At 42.7% G+C, this 23,796-nt stretch overlaps 1 protein-coding gene across 1 annotated transcript in view; it reads right to left on the bottom strand.

Moving 5' to 3' along the window:
• Positions 1 to 23,796, bottom strand: part of LOC122174250 (uncharacterized) — a 130,431-nt gene that overhangs the window by 45,187 nt on the left and 61,448 nt on the right. The window contains exons 18-20 of the mRNA XM_065583568.1: positions 10,162 to 10,336; positions 7,765 to 7,950; positions 1,742 to 1,831 (exon numbers count right to left, since the gene is read on the bottom strand). Coding sequence (XP_065439640.1) covers positions 1,742 to 1,831; positions 7,765 to 7,950; positions 10,162 to 10,336 — 451 coding nt within the window. The remainder of the gene's footprint in view (positions 1 to 1,741; positions 1,832 to 7,764; positions 7,951 to 10,161; positions 10,337 to 23,796) is intronic.

Here is a 23,796-nt window from a genome sequence, read left to right as displayed (position 1 = left end):
GGTCAGACCAAAGGTCCATCTAGCCCAGTAACCTGTCTACCAACAGTGGCCAATGCCAGGTGCCCCAGAGGGAGTGAACCTAACAGGCAATGATCAAGTGATCTCTCTCCTGCCATCCATCTCCACCCTCTGACAGACAGAGGCTAGGGACACCATTTCTTACCTGTCCTGGCTAATAGCCATTAATGGACTTAACCACCATGAATTTATCCAGTTCTCTTTTAAACTCTGTTATAGTCCTAGCCTTCACAAACTCCTCAGGTAAGGAGTTCCACAAGTTGATTGTGCGCTGCGTGAAGAAGAACTTCCTTTTATTTGTTTTAAACCTGCTGCCTATTAATTTCATTTGATGACCCCTAGTTCTTGTATTATGGGAATAAGTAAATAACTTTTCCTTATCCACTTTCTCCACATCATTCATGATTGTATATACCTCTATCATATCCCCCCTTAGTCTCCTCTTTTCCAAGCTGAAGAGTCCTAGCCTCTTTAATCTCTCCTCATATGGGACCCGTTCCAAACCCTTAATCATTTTAGTTGCCCTTTTCTGAATCTTTTCCAGTGCCAGTATATCTTTTTTGAAATGAGGAGACCACATCTGTATGCAGTATTCGAGATGAGGGCGTACCATCTATTTATATAAGGGCAATAATATATTCTCAGTCTTATTCTCTATCCCCTTTTTAATGATTCCTAACATCCTGTTTGCAGGATGATGATGAAGGAAGAGGACAATAGAGAGAAATTAGAAGTCCATATAGGAACATAATGTTTGGGAAAATATCACTTTGGGGATGTTTTGAGGTCAGATAGGGTATGTCTACACAGCATTTGGGAGCAAGCTTCCCAGCCAAGGTCCACAAACTTGTGATAGCAGGGATCATGCTAGTGCACTATTTTTAGCTGTGTAGATGGTGCTTTGACATTTTGACTCAGGCTGGAGCTTGTGCTCTCAAGCCCACTCCACCTGCCCCAGGTTCAGAGTCTGAGCTCCAGCCCAAGGTGCAGCACCAAAGCACTGTCTACACAGTACACTAGAGCACCCACTGCTAGCACAATTCTGTTGACCTAGGCTGGGAGGCTCGCTCCAAAAAGCTGAGTAGACATTCCAATAGGGCTTGGAGCCATGCATTGCCAATGGAGACAGAACATTCTGGAGAGGAGCATTGACAGCTTTAGCTGCCATCCTTGGTGAGTGCCCTAACTGCCAGGTTATAGAATCATTCTCACACTTTCCCTGGCCACTGATTATTCAGTCATGCATAATAATAATGGATAGCTTTGGGGCTCATGAAGGCAAGTGATAATGGCTCTCTAGGCTGGTAGCTTGGACGTTTACCTAGAATGTAGGGAGCCTCACCACCAGCATTTTGTAAATTTCTCCTCCTTTGCTTTTGTCAAAATGCCTAAAGTCAAAACAAAAACATTTGATTTGATGTGAAACAAAACATTTCATTTTAACCTTATTGAAACATTTCGATATTTTGGTTTGGTCAAAATCGTTCAGTGAACTCTACATGAATTTGCAAATGGTTTTGGGTTGACCAAAATTTCCTTTTTCAGCAAATAAATGATTTGCTAAAAACAAATTGCCCAGCTCTAATCCCAACCCATCTACAGGGGATTAACAGATACAGTACTTGAGAAGGAAGTAGCATTGCCACTGGCTATTAACTTTAAAAAAAATAATTAAACATTCAGTTTACCATAAAATACAAAACCTACAATACATTTTTCTTACCTGACAGTTTTTGCAGCAAAGTCCAGAAATACAAGCAGCACCTGGCTTTATTACACAATTGGGTAGGCAACAACCACTCCGTAGGCACACCTTCAAATACAAAATGAATAGCACTTCACTATAAACATCTGTTGTGGGACTCTCCTGTAATAATACCGCTCTTATCATTTATTGTTTGATTTCAAACAGTAACAAAGCTCAGTGAATTTGAGAGAGAAACACCCATTTCTTACCTAGTTCTAATTACATAATACTTTTTAGAAAATTCTATTACTACTACTGTTATTATGTGCTATTTCTGCTACATAGGGAATCCAAAGAGAATGCTACCATCAAGAGAGGAAGGTTGATTAGGGCAGCTCCCTGGGACTAAGAATACTGGGTTCAATTCCCTGCTCTGCTGTGAGCTTCAGCAAGTCACTTAGTTTTTCTGTTCCTCAGCTTCCTATCCGTAAAATGGGAGCAATAGGGAAGTACAATCTCACAGGGGTGTTGAGGATAAATACATTAAAAAAATTGTGAGGTGCTAGACATTACAGTTACGCAAGTACCATAGATATATGTAATATTTCTAATGAGTAAGATATTTGCAAACAAAATCAAATAGTTTTAATGTAAACTTTAAAAGGCAGATTCACCAATACACTAGAGTAGCACAAAGAAGCCAAAATGTACTTTGTGAATCTGGCACTGATTTTCTAATTGACTTACTGGCTTGCGGGGTTGTGTTAGTGAGGCTGGTACTATGTGATATTAGGTGCGGGAAGAGCATAGTTCCTGAGTTCCAATGTCTCCATGGTTTAAGGGCACCCCCTGTACTCCTGCCTCAGTTCTCCTGTCTGTGTTGCCAAAATGGGAATGGTGCCAAGACAACCTTTTAAGGTTGGGAGCCTTTTAAGCACTGAGGTCCAAGCTAGTATGCAGCTATGTAATCTTTAAAGATCAGTGAGTTTGGCCAAATAAGCTGCATGTGTCCAGTCTCCCCTTGAACCAGAGCCATTCTACCCAATAGAACTGTGGCATCCAAATTAGCTGCAGATGATGGGTGATGGTTGATTGAGTTAGCACTGATGTCACACTGGCCCCAGTGAAGTTATCCAAGCTGTTGACCTGAGTCTGTTTGTAGCCAGTTGTGCTAATTGGGCCTATACATTTACCTTAATTAAAAGCTCAAATGTAAAACGTAAGTGTGAAGGAACTGCTCAGGCTGGTGACAACACCAGTGGCGATATCACCACAGGAGGTGGAACCTCAGGGGGGTTTGGTCAAGGTGACAGTTGGGAAGTGGATCTCGACAGAGGGAGATCTGGGAATTGTGACAGAGCAGTCACACGCTAGACTTGCCTGGATAATGGACTAAGTGAAGAAGCATTAGTAGAGCTCTGAGAAGGGAACCTGAAGAGGCTGAAATGAGCTGAGCTTGGTGTCCCTAGCCCCAGAAGCTTCCCATATTAATAGATCATGCTGTATGATGGTGTAAGACCTGGTCTACACTAAAAAGTTAGGTTGACCCAGCTACGTCACTCAAGGGTGTGAAAAATCCACACCCGAGTGACAAATTTAAGCTGACCTCACCTCTGATGTAGACAACTCCACGGTGTAGACAGAACTGGAGTGCTGCAGCTGTGCCACCCTGGCATTTCAAGTGTAGACAAGCCCTAAGTTATTTAGGCAACTGATTGCCACTTCTTGAAGTGGTGCTATACAATAATTACCACAAGCAAGAGTTTATCTCTTGGTTTTCCAGTTCCTGGGGAGAAAAGACTAAACCCTTTTAACTCTGAGTCTAAAAGAAACAAGGAGTGAATACTGGATGGTAGCAGCAACACCACCAGATAGAGAGGATGTGTGTCAGCTGTTCACCAGAGGTCCTCAAAGTAAGTGAAAGTTTATATATTGTCACAATGACCTGTTACATCTTTTCTTAAACAATTTCATATATGACAGAGACAGACTGAATTCATTTAAACACAGGGGGTTTTATTGATACCACTGACGAAATCCTGCCAGAGAAAGGAACACAGAAGGGCACTACTACCTCCACATACTCTGGCTAATCCTGAACCGCAGCTATGATGATAGGGATATGATATAGAGGGACCTATACAAATTAGAGGATTGGGCTAAAAGAAACCCGATGAGGTTCAACAAGGACAAGTGCAGAGTCCTGGATGGAAGAATCCCATGCACTGCTACAGACTAGGGACCGAATGGCTAGACAGCAGTTCTGCAGAAAAGGACCTAGGGGTTACAGTGGACGAGAAGCTGCATATGAGTCAGTGTGCCCTTGTTGCCAAGAAGGCTAACAGCATTTTGGGCTGTATAAGTAGGGGCATTGCCAGCAGATCAAGGGATGTGATCGGTCCCCTCTATTTGACATTGGTGAGGCCTCATCTGGAGTACTGTGTCCAGTTTTGGGCCACACACTAAAAGAAGGATGTGGAAAAATTGGAAAGAGTCCAGCGGAGGGCAACGAAAATGATTAGGGGGCTGGAGCACATGACTTATGAGGAGAGGCTGAGGGAACTGGGATTGTTTAGTCTGCAGAAGAGAAGAATGAGGGGGGATTTGATAGCTGCTTTCAACTACCTGAAAGGGGGTTCCAAAGAGGATGGATCTAGACTGTTCTCAGTGTACCAGATGACAGAACAAGGAGTAATGGTTTCAAGTTGCAGTGGGGGTGGTTTAGGTTGGATATTAGGAAAAACGTTTTCACTAGGAAAGTAGTGAAGCACTGGAACGGGTTACCTAGGGAGGTGGTGGAATCTCCTTCCTTAGAGGTTTTTAAGGTCAGGTTTCACAAAGCCCTGGCTGGGATGATTTAGTTGGGAATTGGTCCTGCTTTGAGCAGGGGGTTGGACTAGATGACCTCCTGATGTCCCTTCCAACCCTGATATTCTATGATTCTATGATGTGAGACTTCATCTTGCCCACACCTAATCTTCCCCTATGTGTCCTCTTCCTGCCTCACCTTATTTCTTCTCTTTTCTAACACTCTCCTTTTTCCTTCTGTTTAATCAAAGCCTGGTTTAGCTGGCAGAGACTGTATATTTTGCAATCTAGCTGTAAGACTGTGACCAGAAAGGCAGTTAAAAACAATGCCCTAAACAGCCAAATGCTGGTACAAGTTTGTCACGTCTCAGAGTGATTGATAAGACTGTGGGCTGTGCCTGTGTTTCTGCAACAATAAGGTTGCAAGTAAGAGTCAGCACCAGAGACAAGAATAGATGTAGTTTCTATCTCTCCCATTGTGTGTTGGTCTTGGTTTTTCAGGATCGGACTTCAAGAACAACACAAAAACAACAGTTCTAGCCCATCTCAACTGACTTTCCTTTCTTTCCCCCCAAGAAGAATAGTTATTATCTTTGACACCATCTAAAACCCTGTCAAATAAGGGGTTTTCCTTTTAAAATCTCTGTCTATCTAAGGAAAAGGAAAAAGGGATATTGTTAAAATAAAAGCCTTATTTAATACTTTACATTGCAAATGCTTGAACTGCTTTTCCTTTTCTTTTGCATCTTTAATAATAGGTTCAATGGATTTGGGGTGCTTGCCATGATTGGGCATGGCCCCAGCTGTGGCTGCTTCCCCAATCAGCCTAGCTTGGCTGTTTAACCCCTGTTCTCCAGGAGTGGGGTAGCTGCCCCACTACTCTGGGTTACGTTAACAAATTTTACTCTTTGGGCTCATATATGCCATCTAAATTAGTACAATAAGCCTACTATGGAGGTGCTGGTAATGACTTCATAATATAAGTTGAGTTTTACTTTGCACTTAAAACCAGGATTCAACCTCTTTGCTATGATATCCAGAGTACTTATAAGGAGCTGGCAATGGACTGCAATGCGAGTGTGTGAACAACATCTCAGTCAGAAACAGAAGGATCCCTGGGTGGACAAGCACACCATGGTTTGCTGAAGTTGGGAGCAGTATAATTGGGTTCAGAGAAACCAAATCAGCAGGGAGGGGAACAAGATTCAAGGTTCACAAGTGCAGAGTGGATCCCTTTTGGCTGAAGCCAGGATAATAGTTTTGTTAGCAGCAGAAGTAAGGGGCCAGTACTTCTGACAACTACTGCTGGGTCCAGGTCTGGTGCTATTAGTGGAGTAGAGAGGAAGAAGCAGAAGAAGAAACTATCAGTTGCCCCTGTGTGCATGCCTAACCCATCAGTCTTTCTCCAGAGTTGACTATTCTGTAAAAGACTTGAGCATTGACGTTAACACAACGTTAGGAAACCCAATTTTAAACACTAGGATCAAGTAGGTGTGGCATGCACTCTGCGGATGCATAAAAAGGCAGGAAGCCAGCCTACCCAGGACAATGAACTGGCCATGAATAAAGTCAGACTGGAAATTAGAAGTAACCATCAGAGGAGTGAGGTTCTGGAACATCTTTCCAGTAGAAGTAGCAGGAGCTTGATAGGATTATATGATGGGGTTTCCTGCGATAGCAGGGGACTGAACTCAGTGACTTCCAGTTCTTTGTTCCACAGAAGCTACATCCCAATGACTGAAGTAAACATTGCAGGGGGCTTGTGCTTTGGCCACCCTTTGCACAACCAACCACATCTCTTGCACCCCCCTTCACCAGTGGAAGCACTCAGGCCTCTTGAGAAAGGGCCCTCTGTGGCCATCGAGGATAGGGGCTAGGTTTGTATGCAAAGGGTTTGATCCTGTTAGTAGGCAAATAATATATACAGTAGAATTCACATAAAAATGCACACAAAGAGATGCCTCATTATACATTACTTCTGTTGATTTGAATGGATGCTGTAGGACTTATGGTCAGTATTAGACTCAGACGCATAGACTTTAAAGCCAAAAAGGACCATCATGATCATCCTGCTATAGATCCTCACTCACTCACTCTTGTAATAGACCCATAACCTCTGGCTGAGTTACTGAAGTCCTCAAATCATGATTTAAAGACTTCAAATTACAGAGAATCCACCATTTACGCTAGTTTAAGCCTGCAAGTGACCCATGTCCCATGCTGCAGAGGAAGGCAAGCATCTCCCTCCCCACACATCTCTGCCAATCTGACTTGGGGGGAAATTCCTTCCTGAACACAAATATGGCAGTCATTTGGATGCTCAGAATTTCAGCAAGACCAAGCAGCCAGACACCTGGGAAAGAATTATCTGTAGTAACTCAGATCCATCCCCATCTAGTGTTCCATCATGGGCTGTTCGGCATATTTGCCACTGGCAGTTGCAGACTGGCTACATTCCATTGTAGGCAGACTCCTCATACCATCCCCTCCATAAAGATATCAAGCTAGTTAGGTTTTTTGTCCCCACTGCTCCCCTGGAAATTTTGTTTCAGAACTTCACTCCACTGATGGTTAGAAACCACTATCTCATTTCAAGCATAAACTTGTTGATGAACATTTATATCCATTTCAGAGTAGCAGCCGTGTTAGTCTGTATCCGCAAAAAGAAGAACAGGAGTACTTGTGGCACCTTAGAGACTAACAAATTTATTAGAGCATAAGCTTTCGTGGACTACAGCCCACTTCTTCGGATGCATATAGAATGGAACATATATTGAGGAGATATATATACACACATACAGAGAGCAAACTCCCACCTGTTTATGCTCTCTGTATGTGTGTATATATATCTCCTCAATATATGTTCCATTCTATATGCATCCGAAGAAATGGGCTGTAGTCCACGAAAGCTTATGCTCTAATAAATTTGTTAGTCTCTAAGGTGCCACAAGTACTCCTGTTCTTCTATTTATATCCATTTGTTCTTGTGTCCACATTGTATCTTAAATTAAATAACTTATTTCCCTGATATTTATCCCTCTGATGTATTTATAGAGAGCAATCATCTCTCCCTTCAGCCTTCTCTTGGTTAGGATAAACAAGCCAAGCTTTTTGAGTCTCCTCTCGTAAGGTCGGTTTTACATTCCTCTGATCATTGTAGTATACCTTCTCTGCACCTGATCCTGTTTGAATTCATCTTTCTTATACATGGGAGACCAGAATTGCACACAATATTCCAGATGAGGTCTTACCAGTGCCTTGTATAATTGTACTAACACTTCGCTACCGCTACTGGAAATACCTCGCCTGATGCATCGTAGGATCACATTAGCCTTTTTCATGGATGCATCACATTGGCAGCTCATAGTTATCTGATGTTCAACCAATACACCCAAGACTTTCGCCTCCTCTGTTGCTTCCAGCTGATAAGTCCGCAGCTTATAACAAAAATTCTTGTTGTTAGTTCTCAAGTGTATGACCTTGCCCTTTGCACTATTAAATTCCATCTCATTTCTATTACTCCATTTACAAAGTCATCCAGATCTTCTTGTATGATATTCTGGTCCTCCTCCATATCGGCAATACCTCCTAACTTTGTGTTATCTGCAAATTTTATTAGCACACTCCCACTTTTTGTGCCAAGTGTAGCCTATAGGGCTACCCTGCTTGTTTGCCTACATATATTTTCTTATAGGTTTCTTAGCTTCTGATGGGTTTGATTATTTGGTTTATTATAATAGGCTATAATAGGTTATATTAAAGTATTTTGGCTGTAACACAAGAGACCTACAAGCCACATCCTATATGTTGATGTAAGGCAAAGTTAGCTACATGTGTCTGGGACCTTTCACCCAGATAGCAAAGTTAGCATACATATGTTCGGGACCTTTTACCTAGATAGGTCGTGATGAGTTAAAGCATAAGGTCCATATATGGCCGTGACCTTTAACATAGATAGATAAAGGATGCGTGGAAGGAGGTTGGCATAGAGGGCTTCCTAAGTTCATACTCCTTTAAATTTAACAGGTATACCACAAGGAAAGAATCGAAATAACCAGACAGGACAAAAATAACAGATGTGAGAATGATCTAATGTCATTAATATGTATGTATATGTCATCAATACATACAAACATACCAGCCTACGGAGTAAGTGTACCCTAACATTATGTGGGTGAGGAAACCAAGTTTGGATATAGAAGGAGGGCCTGAGTGCTCAAGCTCTATAAGAGGGGTGACCCACCATGCCAAGGAAGCGTCTAAACTTCTGAGTTCCAAAGCTTCTAAGTTTCAAAGCTTCTAAGTTTATTAGTCTATTAGTTCTTAATTGCAAGTTTTAAGTCAGTTAGGTTAAGTAAAACTCTAAGTTAGCTTGGATAGCTCTTAAGCTTCTCCTAAACTCTGCACTTCCCACTCAAGAATTGAGGAACCTGGATCTGAACTCTCTTGGCATTCCAAAGGCGAGGCTGGTCCTTTGTCTCTTACCACCAGGTTATCAAGGAAGGATGTGAGTATATTAATCAAAAGCTTTATAGTATATAGGATCACATGCATCTCTTGTACAATATTATTGCATTTGTAACTCTGATTATTTTACCATTTGATTAGTAGTTGATTATTATTCCATTTATCTGAATAAAAGTCTATAAGGCTATATTTGTCTCAGTGTGAGCATCCTGTCATACATCCCGAGGGTCCTTGCAAACTCTGTGTAGCCTGATTCTGGGGACAAGAATCTTATCATCTTTTGATTGGATTAATTGGCAAGCCTATAATCCATACTATCCAAATTAATAATATTAACCTCCTAAAATCAGGCAACACAAGGTTATTCATAAAAATGTTAAATCAGATTGGTGAGGAGCTCCAAAGTAACCTCTGACAATTCACCTTTCAGTATAATTCGTTGCAGTCTTCCCTTTAACCAGTTCCTTATCCACCCTTCAGTTCTCATATTAATCCCCATTTTCTCCAATTTAGCTAATAATTTCCCATGTGTAACTCTATCAAATGCCTTACTGAAATCCAAGTAGATTAGATCTACTGCACTTTCTTTCTCTAAAATAATCAGTAACCTTCACAAAGAAAGAGGTCAGGTTGCTCTGGCATGATCTACCTTTTATAAAACCATGTTGTATTTTATCCCAATTACTGTTTACCTCTATACACTTAACTACTTTCACTATAAAAATTTGTTCCAAGACCTTGCATACAACTGAGTTCATACTAACAGGCCTGTAGTTTCCTGGATCACTTTTCCCCCTTTCTTAAAAATAGGTACTATGTTAGCAATTCTCCAGTCATAGGCTATCACCCCTGAGTTTATGGATTAATTAAACAAAAGTGGGAAATATATTCCTGTATTTTTTTTAAAACATCCTCTTAAAATTCATTGTGTACACAAAGAGTAATTCACTTTATACTCAAAGCTGTAATTTTGATGTGCATAAGATGTGTTTTTTATACATAACAAAATAGTTGAATCCCTGTTTTAAGTACAAAACTTAATTCAGTCTTAACTATGGAACCATGAACAGCACTTCCATCATAAAACCATATGTTTCATGGAGCAGTTCTGAAGTTGGATAAAACAAACATAATAATGTTTCTGTAAAATATGCATGAAAGTAAAGTATTTAATTACTAACCTCATCCATACCACAGTCACATTCCTCCCTATCTTCTATTACACCATTACCACACATCTGTGTTCCAAATATTTTCTTTTCTGGTATGTTAAGAAGGCAAGTTTTTCCTGGTTTTCTTATCATGTTGAAATAGTCTGCTCTGGAGCAGTTACTGAACTCTTTGCATATTATCGTCCTGGACAGGGAGAAAATATTTAATACTAGAGAGCACTTGAATCTGTTGGTATATCAAAATCCAGTGGCTGGAAATTGAAGTTATACAAAGTCAAACAATTGAGAGTGGAACTAATTGTCTCATTCAGCACACGTGATGGATGCAAAAAGGTGTAATGGGAATCTTAAATGTGGCATTTTCCTAATTTTTAACTGCTTGAGATTTGGAGATCTGTTTAAAATTAAATGAACTTCTCTAATATACAACACAGAATGGAGACAAACTGACTATGCACTTAGGTATAAAATCAGACTATGCTTGACTCAGGAATAACACTGATCATTAAAAATGTATATACTGTAGCATCAAATCAACCTTGTATTACGTTTTCAATGGAATATTCTCTAGTCAACAAGTTAAAATTGAAATGAATTAAAATACTTTTGATTTTATAATGAATCACAGTTTAAAAAAATTCCTTACCTGGGTAATTCTTTCCTGCAGAATGATTCCATTAGTACAGACCAGACTGGCAGTCTTAACATATATGAAAATCAATTTAGGGCCCACCAGTAGCAGCTGAGAATTTTCACTCTGTCACTGACTCCTCTCCCTTTTTCTCCAGTCAAAGTTTCCCAAAACTATAACTTCATCTTAGGTTAGCCAGTAATTGAAGTGTGCGTAATGTGCGGTTTTGGACTTTGTCCACAGAAAAAATTCCCAGGAGAGAATTTTTTTCTGCCACATCCTGTTTCTAACATGCTGAGAGACCAAGCTGTTTTGAAAGGACTATCCTCTCTCCCAGCAGGAGCCAAGAGGGAGAAGAACAGTCAGAAAGAACCAGACATCATAATTTTGGAGAACTGGGAGGGCCTGTGTCCTAGAAAGGGCTTATGAAAGGATATGTTAGAAAAATGAAGGTTACTTACCTGTAATCAGAGTTCTTCAATATGGACTCTACATATTCACACTCATGGGATGCTATGACCAGTGAAATGCAAGCTAGCAATGCCCATTGGAGAACTCACACACCTTCTTAGCAGACATTTAACATTCCTTGGCAAGTGTATAAAAGAGTGTGGCTCTCCAGCCACCTCAGTTCCTCACCCCCTGCCAGCCCAGGTCCCTTGGTAAGCAGGATTCCAAGGAAGTGGGTAGAGATGGGCGGGGAGTGTCCATATGCAGAGTCAATCTCAAAGAACTTCAGTTACATGTAAGGTTTCAGACGTATTAGTCTGTATCCGCAAAAAGAACAGGAGTACTTGTGGCATCTTAGAGACTAACAAATTTATTTGAGCATAAGCTTTCGTGGGCTACATCCGAAGAAGTGGGATGTAGCCCACGAAAGCTTATGCTCAAATAAATTTGTTAGTCTCTAAGGTGCCACAAGTACTCCTGTTCTAGTTACATGTAAGTTATCTTCATTATTATTTCGTTGTGGGGCTCTGCATACTCCCACTGATGGGATAGACTAACAAGCAGTAACTCTAATACAAGATGGTGGGATACAGAATCCTACAGACTCTAAGTCTAACGAGTAGTGCTTAGTAAAAGTATGCACTTAAGTCCAGGTTGCTGCTCTACAAATTTCCACAAAAGGAACGTGTTTCAAAAAAGCCATGGAAGCTGCCTTAGCCCTAGTAGAAAGTCCAACAGATCCTGTATACTTGTCTCATTGATCTATACAGGGACCATTATTGTAATGAGTCTTTGTTCTGCTCTCCACGGTCCACACCTGGGCATGCTCACACTCCATAAGGGGGCATTCTGTTTGGACATATCCCGGTAGCCCACATAGGGCAGGGTATGTCAGGGAGAGGCCTGGTTGGAGGAGGGGTAGAGTAGGTCAACCTGGGGCATGGTTGGGGAAGCCTGGCTGAAGCCAGGGCAGAAGTCTCAGCTGGAGGCAGGTAGGAGGCAGAAAGGGCCCAACTCAGCATACACCTCAAGTTACTTGCGACCCTTGAGTAAGCTGCTGACTACAGCAGTGGTTCTCAAACTTTTATACTGGTAACCCCTTTCACATAGCAAGCCTCTGAGTGTGACCCCCCCTTAAAAATTAAAAACACTTTTTTATATATTTAACACCATTATAAATACTGGAGGCAAAGCGGGGTTTGGGTGGAGGCTGACAGCTCACAACCCCCCATGTAATAACCTCATGACCCCCTGAGGGGTCCCAACCTCCAGTTTGAGAACCCCTGGCCTACAGTGTGTGTACACAGCAGCATAGGGCAGGAGACAGCAGGGAACAGCTTCTTATATGCTAATGGCTTCTACAGTGCAAACTAATGGCTTATTGGGATGGGAAGAAGAAGGGGAGCTAAGTGTTGGCAAGGGGGCTACATGGTGCAGAGAATGGTGGGTTAGGGAATGTAAGAGGCGACACACTAGTCTTCTATTGCCTCTCCATGCCTCAGTTTCCCATGAGTAAAATAAAGATAATTATGTCAAATTGAGACCCACTGATGAAAAAGCACTATAGAAAAGTTAATTTTTTTATTATATTATTATTATACTACCTAGGCTAGCCCCAGTAGCATATCAACTGAAAACCTAAGTGAGCACCACAACTATCTAAGACTCCACTAACTCCCACTAATAAATATTTACCTTCAGTTTTAAAAACTAATAAATTAAATGACAAAAAAAAAGTTAATCCAGATTTAAGGCTGCCAGATGATAGCCTGCACTCTTCCAGAAATGGCAGAATTCAGACTTCTTAAAACCAGGAAATATGGAGTAGTTTCCAGGATCACTTTTTCCAGGGAACCAGGAAAAAGCTCATGCAACCTCAACACTGTTGAGTGAGACCCCAATATGCTCATAACACATACTCCCATTCTACATTTTCACTGTAATGGAGAGGTGGTACCTGCACTTCCTCTATACTCATATACTGATCCTACTCCCCCAACCAATACCATACTTGTAAAATTTAACAACCACTTCATACTGTTATTTTACAGCGTCTTCACACCTGCACACCTACACCCTAACACTATTTTCCCTAACACTATTTAAATCCACAGACTGCTCTCATAACTCACCTCACAACCAAATCTCCATATATCACAATCACAGCTCTTCCAAGCTGCTCCAATTTATTCCTCCACCATTCAATACTGTGCTCCCTTTGGATGTATCAAACACCTAACACAGTGAATGCCACTGAGTAAATTATCAGAGGGGTAGCCGTGTTAGTCTGGATCTGTAAAAAGCGACAAAGAGTCCCGTGGCACCTTATAGACTGTTTGTCGCTTTTTGCTGGAGTAAATGTGGATAATTCTCAGTGGCTATTGCCAGGTCCTGGGGAACACAGTTATGCTTGTGTGGGCTATGACCATAACTCTGCATCTGCTGGTTTTCAGAAGTTTGAGTTTTGCTGACCTCAATATTCTGGAAGGGCAGGAGCTAACACCAGGCAACCTTTTCTCTATATTAATGCAGGGTTTTTTTTTTGGCATTTAATAATAAAACAACAATAATAATAATTAATAAATCAATCCCTATGACCAATACAAGCTGATCCTGGTAATCAGTCTGGTCTTGGTAATACAAGCTGATCCTGACAGGAGATGTGTTAAACTGGGCCTCCCATCTGCTCGAAGGCCATAGCCCAGTACTGTCAAACTGGGATGCCATTCTCCAGTCAATATCAACCATCTTTGATGACTTGTACTGAGTTCAAACCACTAAGGACACTCCAGCAGGGGCAAGGCACAGCAGCCTCCTATGTGGCACATTTCCATTGCCTCACAGTGGATACAGAGTGGAATGAAACAGCACAGCTGTACCAACTGCAGTTGGGCTTTCAGGAAGAAATCAAAGACGAATTGGCCCATGTAGAGATACCTATGGGCCTAGGTGCCCTTGTGGACCTTGCCATCTGCACTGATGATCAGCTATTTGAATGAAGAGAGGAGAAAAGTGGTACCCTGCTGCCTAATACGAAGAGCATCGGGAAAAAATCTGGTCCAGCCATGGTGAGGGGAACTATCCTGATCCTTGAAAGATGAGAATTTCCCCATACTCTAGTCCTCACTGAGATTCACCTGGAACCCCACTGAGGGCCTTCCAATTTGCACATGCCTATCCAGCTGCACATCCAAGGTGAACCCTGACAGTTTCCTCTCCAATGGATCCAGAGGTCCAATGCTTTCGAATGCCTCTGTAACAGTCCTTGGGAGGACCCCTCACTGTGTTAACCCCCTTAGGGTCACACTCTCTCACTGAGGTAAGCCCCTTGGCTTCACAACCTCCTCGGACCGAACCTCAGAGCCTTCACTGCTTCACTCCGTGGGCTCCTCTCAGCGAGTCCATCTGAACTGGACACCTGGACAAGACTGATACATCCAAAGGGAGCACTGTATCTGCTACTTAATCTGGAGTGACTCACAGTCATCATTGTAAAAACAGAAAGATTTATTAGATGTTACAAACAGGGAAGAACTGGAAGGGGAAGTAGAAGTGGGCAGCAGTGACCATGAGATGGTTGAGTTCAGAATCCTCACAAAAGGAAGAAAGGAGAGTAGCAAAATACGGACCCTGGACTTCAGAAAAGCCGACTTTGACTCCCTTAAGAAACTGATAGGAAGGATCCCCTGGGAGGCTAATAGGAGGGGGAATGGAGTCCAGGAAAGCTGGCTGTATTTTAAAGAAGCTTTATTGAGGGTGCAAGAACAAACCATCTTGATGTTCAGAAAGAATAACAAATATGGCAGGCGACCAGCTTGGCTTAACAGTGAAATCTTCAGTGAGCTTAAACACAAAAAGGAAGCTTACAAGAAGTGGAAACTTGGACAGATGTCTAGGGAGGAGTATACAAATATTGCTCAAGCATGCAGGGGTGTAATCAGTAAGGCCAAAACACAACTGGAGTTGCAGCTAGCAACGGACGTGAAGGGTAACAAGAAGGGTTTCTACAGATATGTTAGCTACAAGTCAGGGAAAGTGTGGGACCCTTACTGAATGGGGGAGGCAACATAGTGGCAGATAATGTGAAAAAAGCTGAAGTACTCAATGCTTTTTTTGTCTCGGTCTTCACAGACAAGGTCGACTGCTGCACTGGGCAACACAGTATGGGGAGGAGGTGAGTAGCCCTCAGTGGTGAAAGAACAGGTTAAGCACTATTTAGAAAAGCTACACATGCACAAGTCCATGGGTCCGGATCTAATGCATCCGAGGGTGCGGAGGGAATTGGCCGATGTGATTGCAGAGCCATTGGCCATTATCTTTGAAAACTCGTGGCAATTGGGGGAGGTCCCAGACAATTGGATAAAGGCAAATATAGTGCCCATGTTTAAAAAAGGGAAGAAGGAGAACCCGGAGAACTACAGACCGCTCAGCCTCACCTCAGTCCCTGGAAAAATAATGGAGCAGGTCCTCAAGGAAACCATTTTGAAGCACTTGGAGGAGAGGAAGGTGATCAGGAATAGTCAACATGGATTCACAAAGGGAAAGTCATGCCTGACCAACCTGATTGCCTTCCATGATGACATAACTGGCTCTGTGGAGATGGGGAAAGCAACGGACATGATATATCTTGACTTTAGCAAAAAGCTTTTGATACAGTTTCCCACAGTATTCTTTCCAGCAAGTTAAAAAAGAGTGGATTGGATGAATGGTGGATAGAAAGCTAGCTAGATTGTCGGGCTCATCGGGTAGTGATCAACAGCTTGATGTCTAGTTGGCAGCCGATATTAAGTGGAGTACCCCATGGGTCGGTCCTGGGGCCGGTTTTGTTCAACATCTTTATTAATAATCTGGATGATGGGATGGATTGCACCCTGGGGGATGATACTAAGCTGGGGAGAGGTAGATACGCTGGAGGATAGGGATAGGGCCCAGCATGATCTAGACAAATTGGAGGATTGGGCCAAAAGAAATCTGATGAGGTTCAACAAGGACAAGTGCAGAGTCCTGCATTTAGGACGGAAGAATCCCATGCACCACTACAGGCTAGGGACTGACTGGCTAAGCAGCGGTTCTGCAGAAAAGGACCTGGGGATTACAATGGATGAGAAGCTGGATATGAGTCAGCAGTGTGACCTTGTTGCCAAGAAGGCTAGTGGCATATTGGGCTGCATTAGTAGGAGCATTGCCTGCAGATCGAGGGAAGTGATTATTCCATTCTGTTTGGCACTGGTGAGGCCACATCTGGAGTATTGTGTCCAGTTTTGGTCCCCCCACTGCAGGAAGGATGTGGACAAATTGGAGAGTCCAGTGGAGGGCAATGAAAATGATCAGGGGCCTGGGGCACATGACGTACGAGGAGAGGCTGAAGGAACTGGGTTTGTTTAGTCTGCAGAAGAGACGAGTGAGGGAGGATTTGATAGCAGCCTTCAACTACCTGAAGGAGGGTTCCAAAGAGGATGGAGCTAGGTTGTTCTCAGTGGTGGCAGATGACAGAACAAGGAGCAATGGTCTTAAGTTGCAGTGGGCGAGGTCTAGGTTCGGTATTAGGAAACACTATTTAACTAGGAGAGTGGTGAAGCACAGGAATGGGTTACCTAGGGAGGTAGTGGAATCTCATTCCTTAGAGGTTTTTAAGGCCTGGCTTGACAAAACCCTGGCTGGGGTGATTTAGTTGGTGTTGGTCCTGCTTTGAGCACGGGCTTGGACTAGATGACCTCCTGACATCTCTTCCAACCCTAATTTTCCATGACTCTATGATTCTATGTCTGTAACACAGCATAGGAAGTCCTTAGGTTAGAATAGTGAAAGGAAAAGTTACAGCAAATCCATCTCGGTCTGCCAAGGAAGCTCTTTCACTGGACGTTTTCAAAAAGAGTCTGGACAACCATCTGTCTTGGATGGTTTTTAGACACAAAAAATCCTGCATCTTGGCAGGAGGTTAGATTAGATGATCCTTGTGGTCCCTTTTAACCCTACAGTTCTATGGTTCTATGATTCTAAAACCTGGCTTCTTGGTCTTCCGTTCTGCCATGCCAGTATCAATGAAATGTATAAAAATTCAAATTATACAACTATACTAAAACAAAACACTTACCTAAATGAGCCACTAAAAAAATACAGATCTGAAAGTATCCAGAGTGGTTCCTAATCTGTCATCTGGTGGTGACTGAAAGGAACTGAAGCTGCTGCAGTGCCACACCCCTTTTATACCCTTACCATGGAAAGTTTGATGTTCACTAAGGGGATGGGCAATAGAGGCACATGAGCAATCCAATGTGGCCTGTTAGCTAGAGTTCCACCATTCAGGCTATACTAGTCTGAGTATCCCATAAGTGGCAATATACAGCATAGACTTGGAGAAGAACTTGGACGGAGTTTTGTTTTTTAAGGAAACCACCTGATGGAGAAGTTAGCCCTGAATTATGAAGACAGCGCTTCATGCTCTGCACAGGGTTGATAAAACTGTTGTGTTTTAGTCAGTAATAGCCACATCCAGCTGATTCCCCAAACAATAAAGAAAATGGCATAGCCAACAATGTACTACGGCTTTAACTACAAGACCCTAAGAGCCAAGAGAAGCATGCTGCATTTGTTTTTAATGTCTCTTTCCCAAACAAAAAACACAACATGAAATAGAAGTCATCAGGCTGTAGCCAGTGATTTTAGGTTATTATTCATTTATTGTGTGATGTTATGATTAATCAACCTGTTATATCATATATATATAACATTGTATGTTAATTAGAGTTAATTTGTAGGATTATAGAAGTAGAAGATTTATCAGTATTTAGAGGAACCATGTATTAAATACAAGTAATACAGGCTGAAATGCAAGACCCTCTAGGCTGAGGCCTGCAAGATTGTAGTTTAGCTATCTTAGGCCTTGGAGACAAGAAATGCTGACATAAGTAAATGACCAAGAAATAACCCGATGCTCTACGATTACGGGAAAAGAGGTACCAATTGGTAATACTGTGAAAGTCTAGCTGGAAGATTAAATTTTAAATGATAAAATGGTGTAATAGCAAATAATTGTCTTCAACATGTATCTTAAGCACAGGATAAAGGTGGTACGTCAATGTTAATGAGAACCTACACAGCCTATAGAATTCTGGATTCCTTATGTTTCTAGGGTACACAAACCAATAAGAAAGAGAGGGCTGACACTTTTGTGTACATGCGCACAGTGTAGGTATAGATAGAATCACATTATAAAAGAAGGTACCCATAGCCGGAAAATGGAGCTTCCTATAGAAAACCTCCAGCAGGAACCATCCCCATATTGATGATTACGGCCAGCTCCAGCTTTTTTGCCACCCCAAGCGGCGAAGGAAAAAAAAAAAGATAAAGCCGCGATTGGCGGCACTTCGGTGGCAGCTCTACCACACTGCTTCATTCTTCGGCAGCAATTCGGCGGCCAGCTCTTCCCTCCGAGGGGAACTGTGGGACCTGCCGCTGAATTGCTGCCAAAGACCCAGACTTGCCGCCCTTTTCCATGGGCTGCCCCAAGCACCAGCTTCCTGCGCTGGTGCCTGGAGCCGGCCCTGTTGATGATCAATCCATGAGAGGTTCAACAGACACTAACACCATCTAAGAGGATATGAGTATGTCTGTAGTTATAACTGGTACATGGATATATTAGGAATTGTAAATGCTGTGACATTTATAACTTTGTTAGTAACGGTGATGTTGCACTCCCTATGCTTTATGGAAATATGCTTATAAATATGACATAACTGGAATATGCTTTACGCTATATACCCCTTTTATGTTGTCATTAGAAAGCTTGTAATCTACTAAGTGTGTTCATCCTATTTGTTTGCATGTATTATTGCTATATCTGGAGTTAGGCGAATAAGATACAAACTTGTATCACAGATGTAAACATATTAAGTGGAGGCCATTAAGGGTGCTCCAGAAACAATCAGTTGTAAATGGCCTTAGTTACTTGAAAGCCTTCCTGTGTACATGTGGGCCAGCCCAGGAAGAATGGAGGCTAGGGGTCGTACAGTGACATGTGACCATTTCACATAATGTTGGAATCCATCTTAGTCCCTGTACTTTTCCATCAATGAGGTGGGGGTGGGGAAAAGCACAGACAAAAGATTCCTGCCTTGTGCCAAAGCTATAAAAGGGGGTGGAGCTGAACAAAAGGGGCTGCCCTCCATGAGAAAACCCCTGCTTACCAGCTGAGATATCTTCTGGAACTAACAAGGACTGTACCAGGAAAAGGATTGGGCCCAGACTAGGACGGAGTCTAGTCTGTGAAAGAAGCTTATTGGAACATCTCTGAGGGTGAGATATTACCTGTAATCAGTTTCTTAATGTATTAGGCTTAGACTTGAGTGTTTTTGCTTTATTTTACTTGGTGACTTACCTTGTTCTGTCTGTTATTACTTGAAACCACTTAAAGCCTACGTTTTATACTTAATAAGATCACTTTTGTTTATTAATAAACCCACAGTGATTAATACCTGGGGGAGCAAACAGCTGTGCATATCTCTCTATCTGTGATACAGAGGGTGGGCAATTTATGGATTTACCCTTTATAAGCTTTATACAGAGTAAAACGGATTTATTTGAGGTTTGGATCCCATTGGGAACTGGGTGTCTGGGTGCTGGAGACAGGTAACCTGCTAAGCTGTTTTCAGTTTAAGCTGCAGCTTTGGGGGCATAGACCAGACCTTGGGTGTGTGTTGCAGCAGGCTAGCATGTTTGGCTCAACAAGGCTGGGTTCTGGAGTCCCAAGCTGGCAGGGAAAACAGGCTCAGAGGTAATTTCAGCACATAAGGTGACTGTCCCAAGGGGATCTCTGTGACTGAACCTGTCACAGGAACATTAATAAAACTGCTAAAAGATAGTGGACCTTGTTCTTGTGATTGTATGTGTTACTTGCCTATGGTTTCATGTGTTCCTATGAGCTGTAGATCCAGAACAAACAGAGATAACTCTGTTCAACTCGAGACTATAGCTGCTAGAGCCAAACCCACTGTAGTATAATTAAAATTAAATACAATAAAAGGCTAAATGGCCTAGCAGGAGAAACACTATTTAAAACCTGGAGACTTCTGTATTGTTTTTAGCACAGTTGACTCCAGAAAAACAAGGAAAAGGGGTCTGTTTAAAAGGAAAAACATTTACTAACTTTTAATAACTATTGTTCTTCGAGATGTGTTGCACATGTCCATTCCACTCTTGGTGTATGCATATCCCGCACACAGTCAATGGAAATTTTTTCCCCTCAGTGGTACCTCTGAGGGTGGATTGAGCATACTCTGCAGCCAGGCACCATTGGCATTGGTATAGAGGGCCCTGCCGATACAGAGCTCCCTCAGTTCCTTCTCTCTGGAAACCTCAAAGCAGAGGTGTAAGCGGGTTGTGGAATGGAAATGTGTGACACACTGTGCCTCAGAATGACACCCTCTGACCCCCGTATTCACCATTCATATATGGTTGTGATATTTCATACAAAGCATGCCATGTAAAGTATCATATCAAAGGCCATGATCTGCTGAAACTGGTTCTTCTGTCCAAATATGTGTCTCATTAGTGTGTATAAAGTTATGAGATTATTCCATATGGTTGTTACTAAAATAAGCTGTACGTTTGCTTGCGGCATGCAAAGGATCCCTGCCCAGGTGGGGGTCAACAATCTATTAATCAAATGCATGATTCAACTATGCAAGCAACACACAATGGGAACTGATCATTTACTGTGGCTCAGCAAAGCCCACCAGGACATGCCTTGGCTAGTGTCTGCCAGGCACATGGGACAAGGATATAAAATAAGGAACAGTGCAACATGATGGGGCCTTTTTCCTATTCCACCTACTCTGGAAGAAACTGGGATGCCAAGAAGACGAAGGTCATCTAAGGAGAGGGGTCCACACTTCAGGAGGGAAGTCTGTGCATTAAGGACTGTAACATCCAGTGGGGTAAGTAAATTTCTTGAGTCAAATCCTGTTTAGTTTATAGAATATAGAGTGGGTACTTATTTTTATTTTCTTTGGTAAACATCTCTCTCCTTATATACCTACCACTTATAACCACTTAAAATCTATTTTTCTGTAGTTAATAAACCTGTTTTATATTTTACCTAAAACGGGGTGTTTGCTTGAAGTGCTTGGGAAATCTCTGTTCATTGTACAAAAGCTGGTGCATGTCCTCTCCATATTGAGGGAGGGGGGACTGGGTAATAAACTTACACTGGTCAGGCTTCTGACCAGGGCAAGACGGTACAGCTCTGGGATCCTAGGCTGGGGAACTGTGGGGAATTAGCTGGTGCCTTTCTCTGTGTGATTCATGAGGCGCTTTGGGTGCCTTCATGCAATTTGGCTGGGTGTGGGGCTCCATCTGCTGTTGTGCTGAGTGGTAAAAGCTCCTGGTGGAATTTGCTGTTTGTCACTAGCAAAGCATTTTGAGAGACAGCCCAGGCTGAGAGTTAAGGGGGCACAGTAGTTGCACCCCGGGGATCCCATTACAACATATTCTACACATTCTGAGAACCACAGTTATGAAAGCTGATATTGCTGCCACGTGAAAGTGGAAATTGTTAAGGCTTGCTGTTTCAGGTGCAGCAGATACTTGAGTATTTGTTGGGTGGAAGAGTGCATCACTGAGACCCCAGTTTGACATGCCCAGATAGAGAACCGCTTTTATTTTGAAAGGTGTTGGCCCTGGTGAAGGGCTTTCTGCTACCTAGTAAGACCTGGCAAACTTGTCTGACCAAGCCTGCTCTTTGGGATATAACCATGGAGCCTCCAGGCCATTACATGAAGAAATTGAAGGTTCAGGTGGAGCAACTAACCGTGGTCCTGAGAGATTAAATCTGTGTGCAACAGGAGTGAGATTGGAGTTGCCACTGATAGCTCCAGTAGAGTGGAGAACCAGTGTTGGGCAGGGCCATGCTGGGGATATTAATATAAACCAGGTGTGGGCCTGCTTGATCTTTAATAGCACTCTGAGTAGGAATGGGATTGGGGGAAAAACATAGTAAAGTTTTCTCATCCTGAATAGCAGGAAGGCATCTGTGATGGAACCTGGGCTATGACTTTGTAGAGAGAAGAACTGGTGACATTTTCTGTTGTATTTGGTCTATTTGTGGTGTCCCCCATTGCTGGAAAATGCACATGGCTACATCCAGGTGAAGAGACCATTTGTGGTGACTGCAGACAGACCTGCTCATGAAATCTACTAGCTTGTTATGCACCCCTGGAAGGTAAGAGATCTTGAGGTTGATTGAATGAGCAATGCAAAATACCCATAGGTGAACTGTTTCCTGGCACAGGAGGGATGATCGAGCTCCTCCATGCCTTTTGCAGTAAAACATCACTATGATGTTGTCTATAAGGACAAACAGGTTTCTCCCCAATATGAGGTAAGAAAGCCTGACAGGCAAGATAAATCACCAGTACTGAAGGACGAGCAGTCAGGAGTACATGAGGTTGGCACAATTCCACGTGCAGTAGCGATGCTGTCCGTTTTCCTGTGTTTGCTGGTACCAACAATGTCGACTCTTGTACTTCTGGCGATAACGGCACCAACAGGGTTGGGATGTTCCTGGCAGCCACAAATGCCTCCAGAATGGTCGGTTTTGAGACAGTGTCATTGTGGTGCCGCAGATGTAGAAGGAGCTCCTTCCTTCTCCGGACTCAATGGAACTGCCTAGGAGCTGGAGTCAACAATGTCTTATTCTGCAGTACCAAAGCAGAAGAGTGCTTGGGCTTGGACCACAGTCTACTCTTATCCCCCTGCCTATACTTTGGTGCCAGGGATTTCCCCCTTTTGGCAGTCTGCTTCTTATGCCTCTTCTTACACCCTGGGGATGGTGAGCAGTGTCGGGACGCAGGCATGGTAGGAGACACACTCCTTAATTACACTGAGGCACTCAGTGCCAAGTCTGACTAACCTGGCTCAGATGGAGATGTCACAGATGCCTCCATGAGTACAAACTTTAGCCTGGCTTCACCATCTTTCTTCATGTGAGGTTTAAAGTCTCTGCAAATTTGGCAACACTCTGCAATATGAGCTTTCTGAAGGCACTTCAAGCAACTTGAGTGCAGCTCGCTCATGGGCATAGCCTTATAGCAGGAAACACTGGGCTTGAAGCTGAGTAACCAAGGCATCCCTCAGTACTGGGATTTGAGTGAAATCCTGAGATGGTAAAAAAAATCTAACTAATTAAACACTAATAACCTTAATAACACTAATTATTTACAATACAAGAGAACACAGTCCACTGGGAGAACTTTCAAATGAAAAAAGAGAATTTCCAGAGACCATCCCAGGTGGTAAGAAGGGACTCAGGTGGCTCAGGGTTGGGTGGGCCCTTTATACCTATGCCAGCGGTGCGCAGCAGCAGAAGGCACTCAAGCTACCCTGATGGATACCACTGAGGGGAAAAAATTCTAGTGACTTTGTGCAGAATGCGCACACACCAAGAGTGGAACCCACATGTGCAATCACTCAAGGGAGAGCTAACATTTAACAAACACTTAATCTATTTACATTAGAGACTGCCTAACTATTTGCAAGTACCTATAGGTGAGAAAGAGAGCTGAAAG

This window comes from Chrysemys picta, chromosome 1 (genome assembly GCF_011386835.1).
Source record: "Chrysemys picta bellii isolate R12L10 chromosome 1, ASM1138683v2, whole genome shotgun sequence".
NCBI classification, from domain to species: domain Eukaryota; kingdom Metazoa; phylum Chordata; order Testudines; family Emydidae; genus Chrysemys; species Chrysemys picta.
Note: the sequence above shows the minus strand (reverse complement) of the source record. Positions and strands in the feature narration are given on the sequence as shown.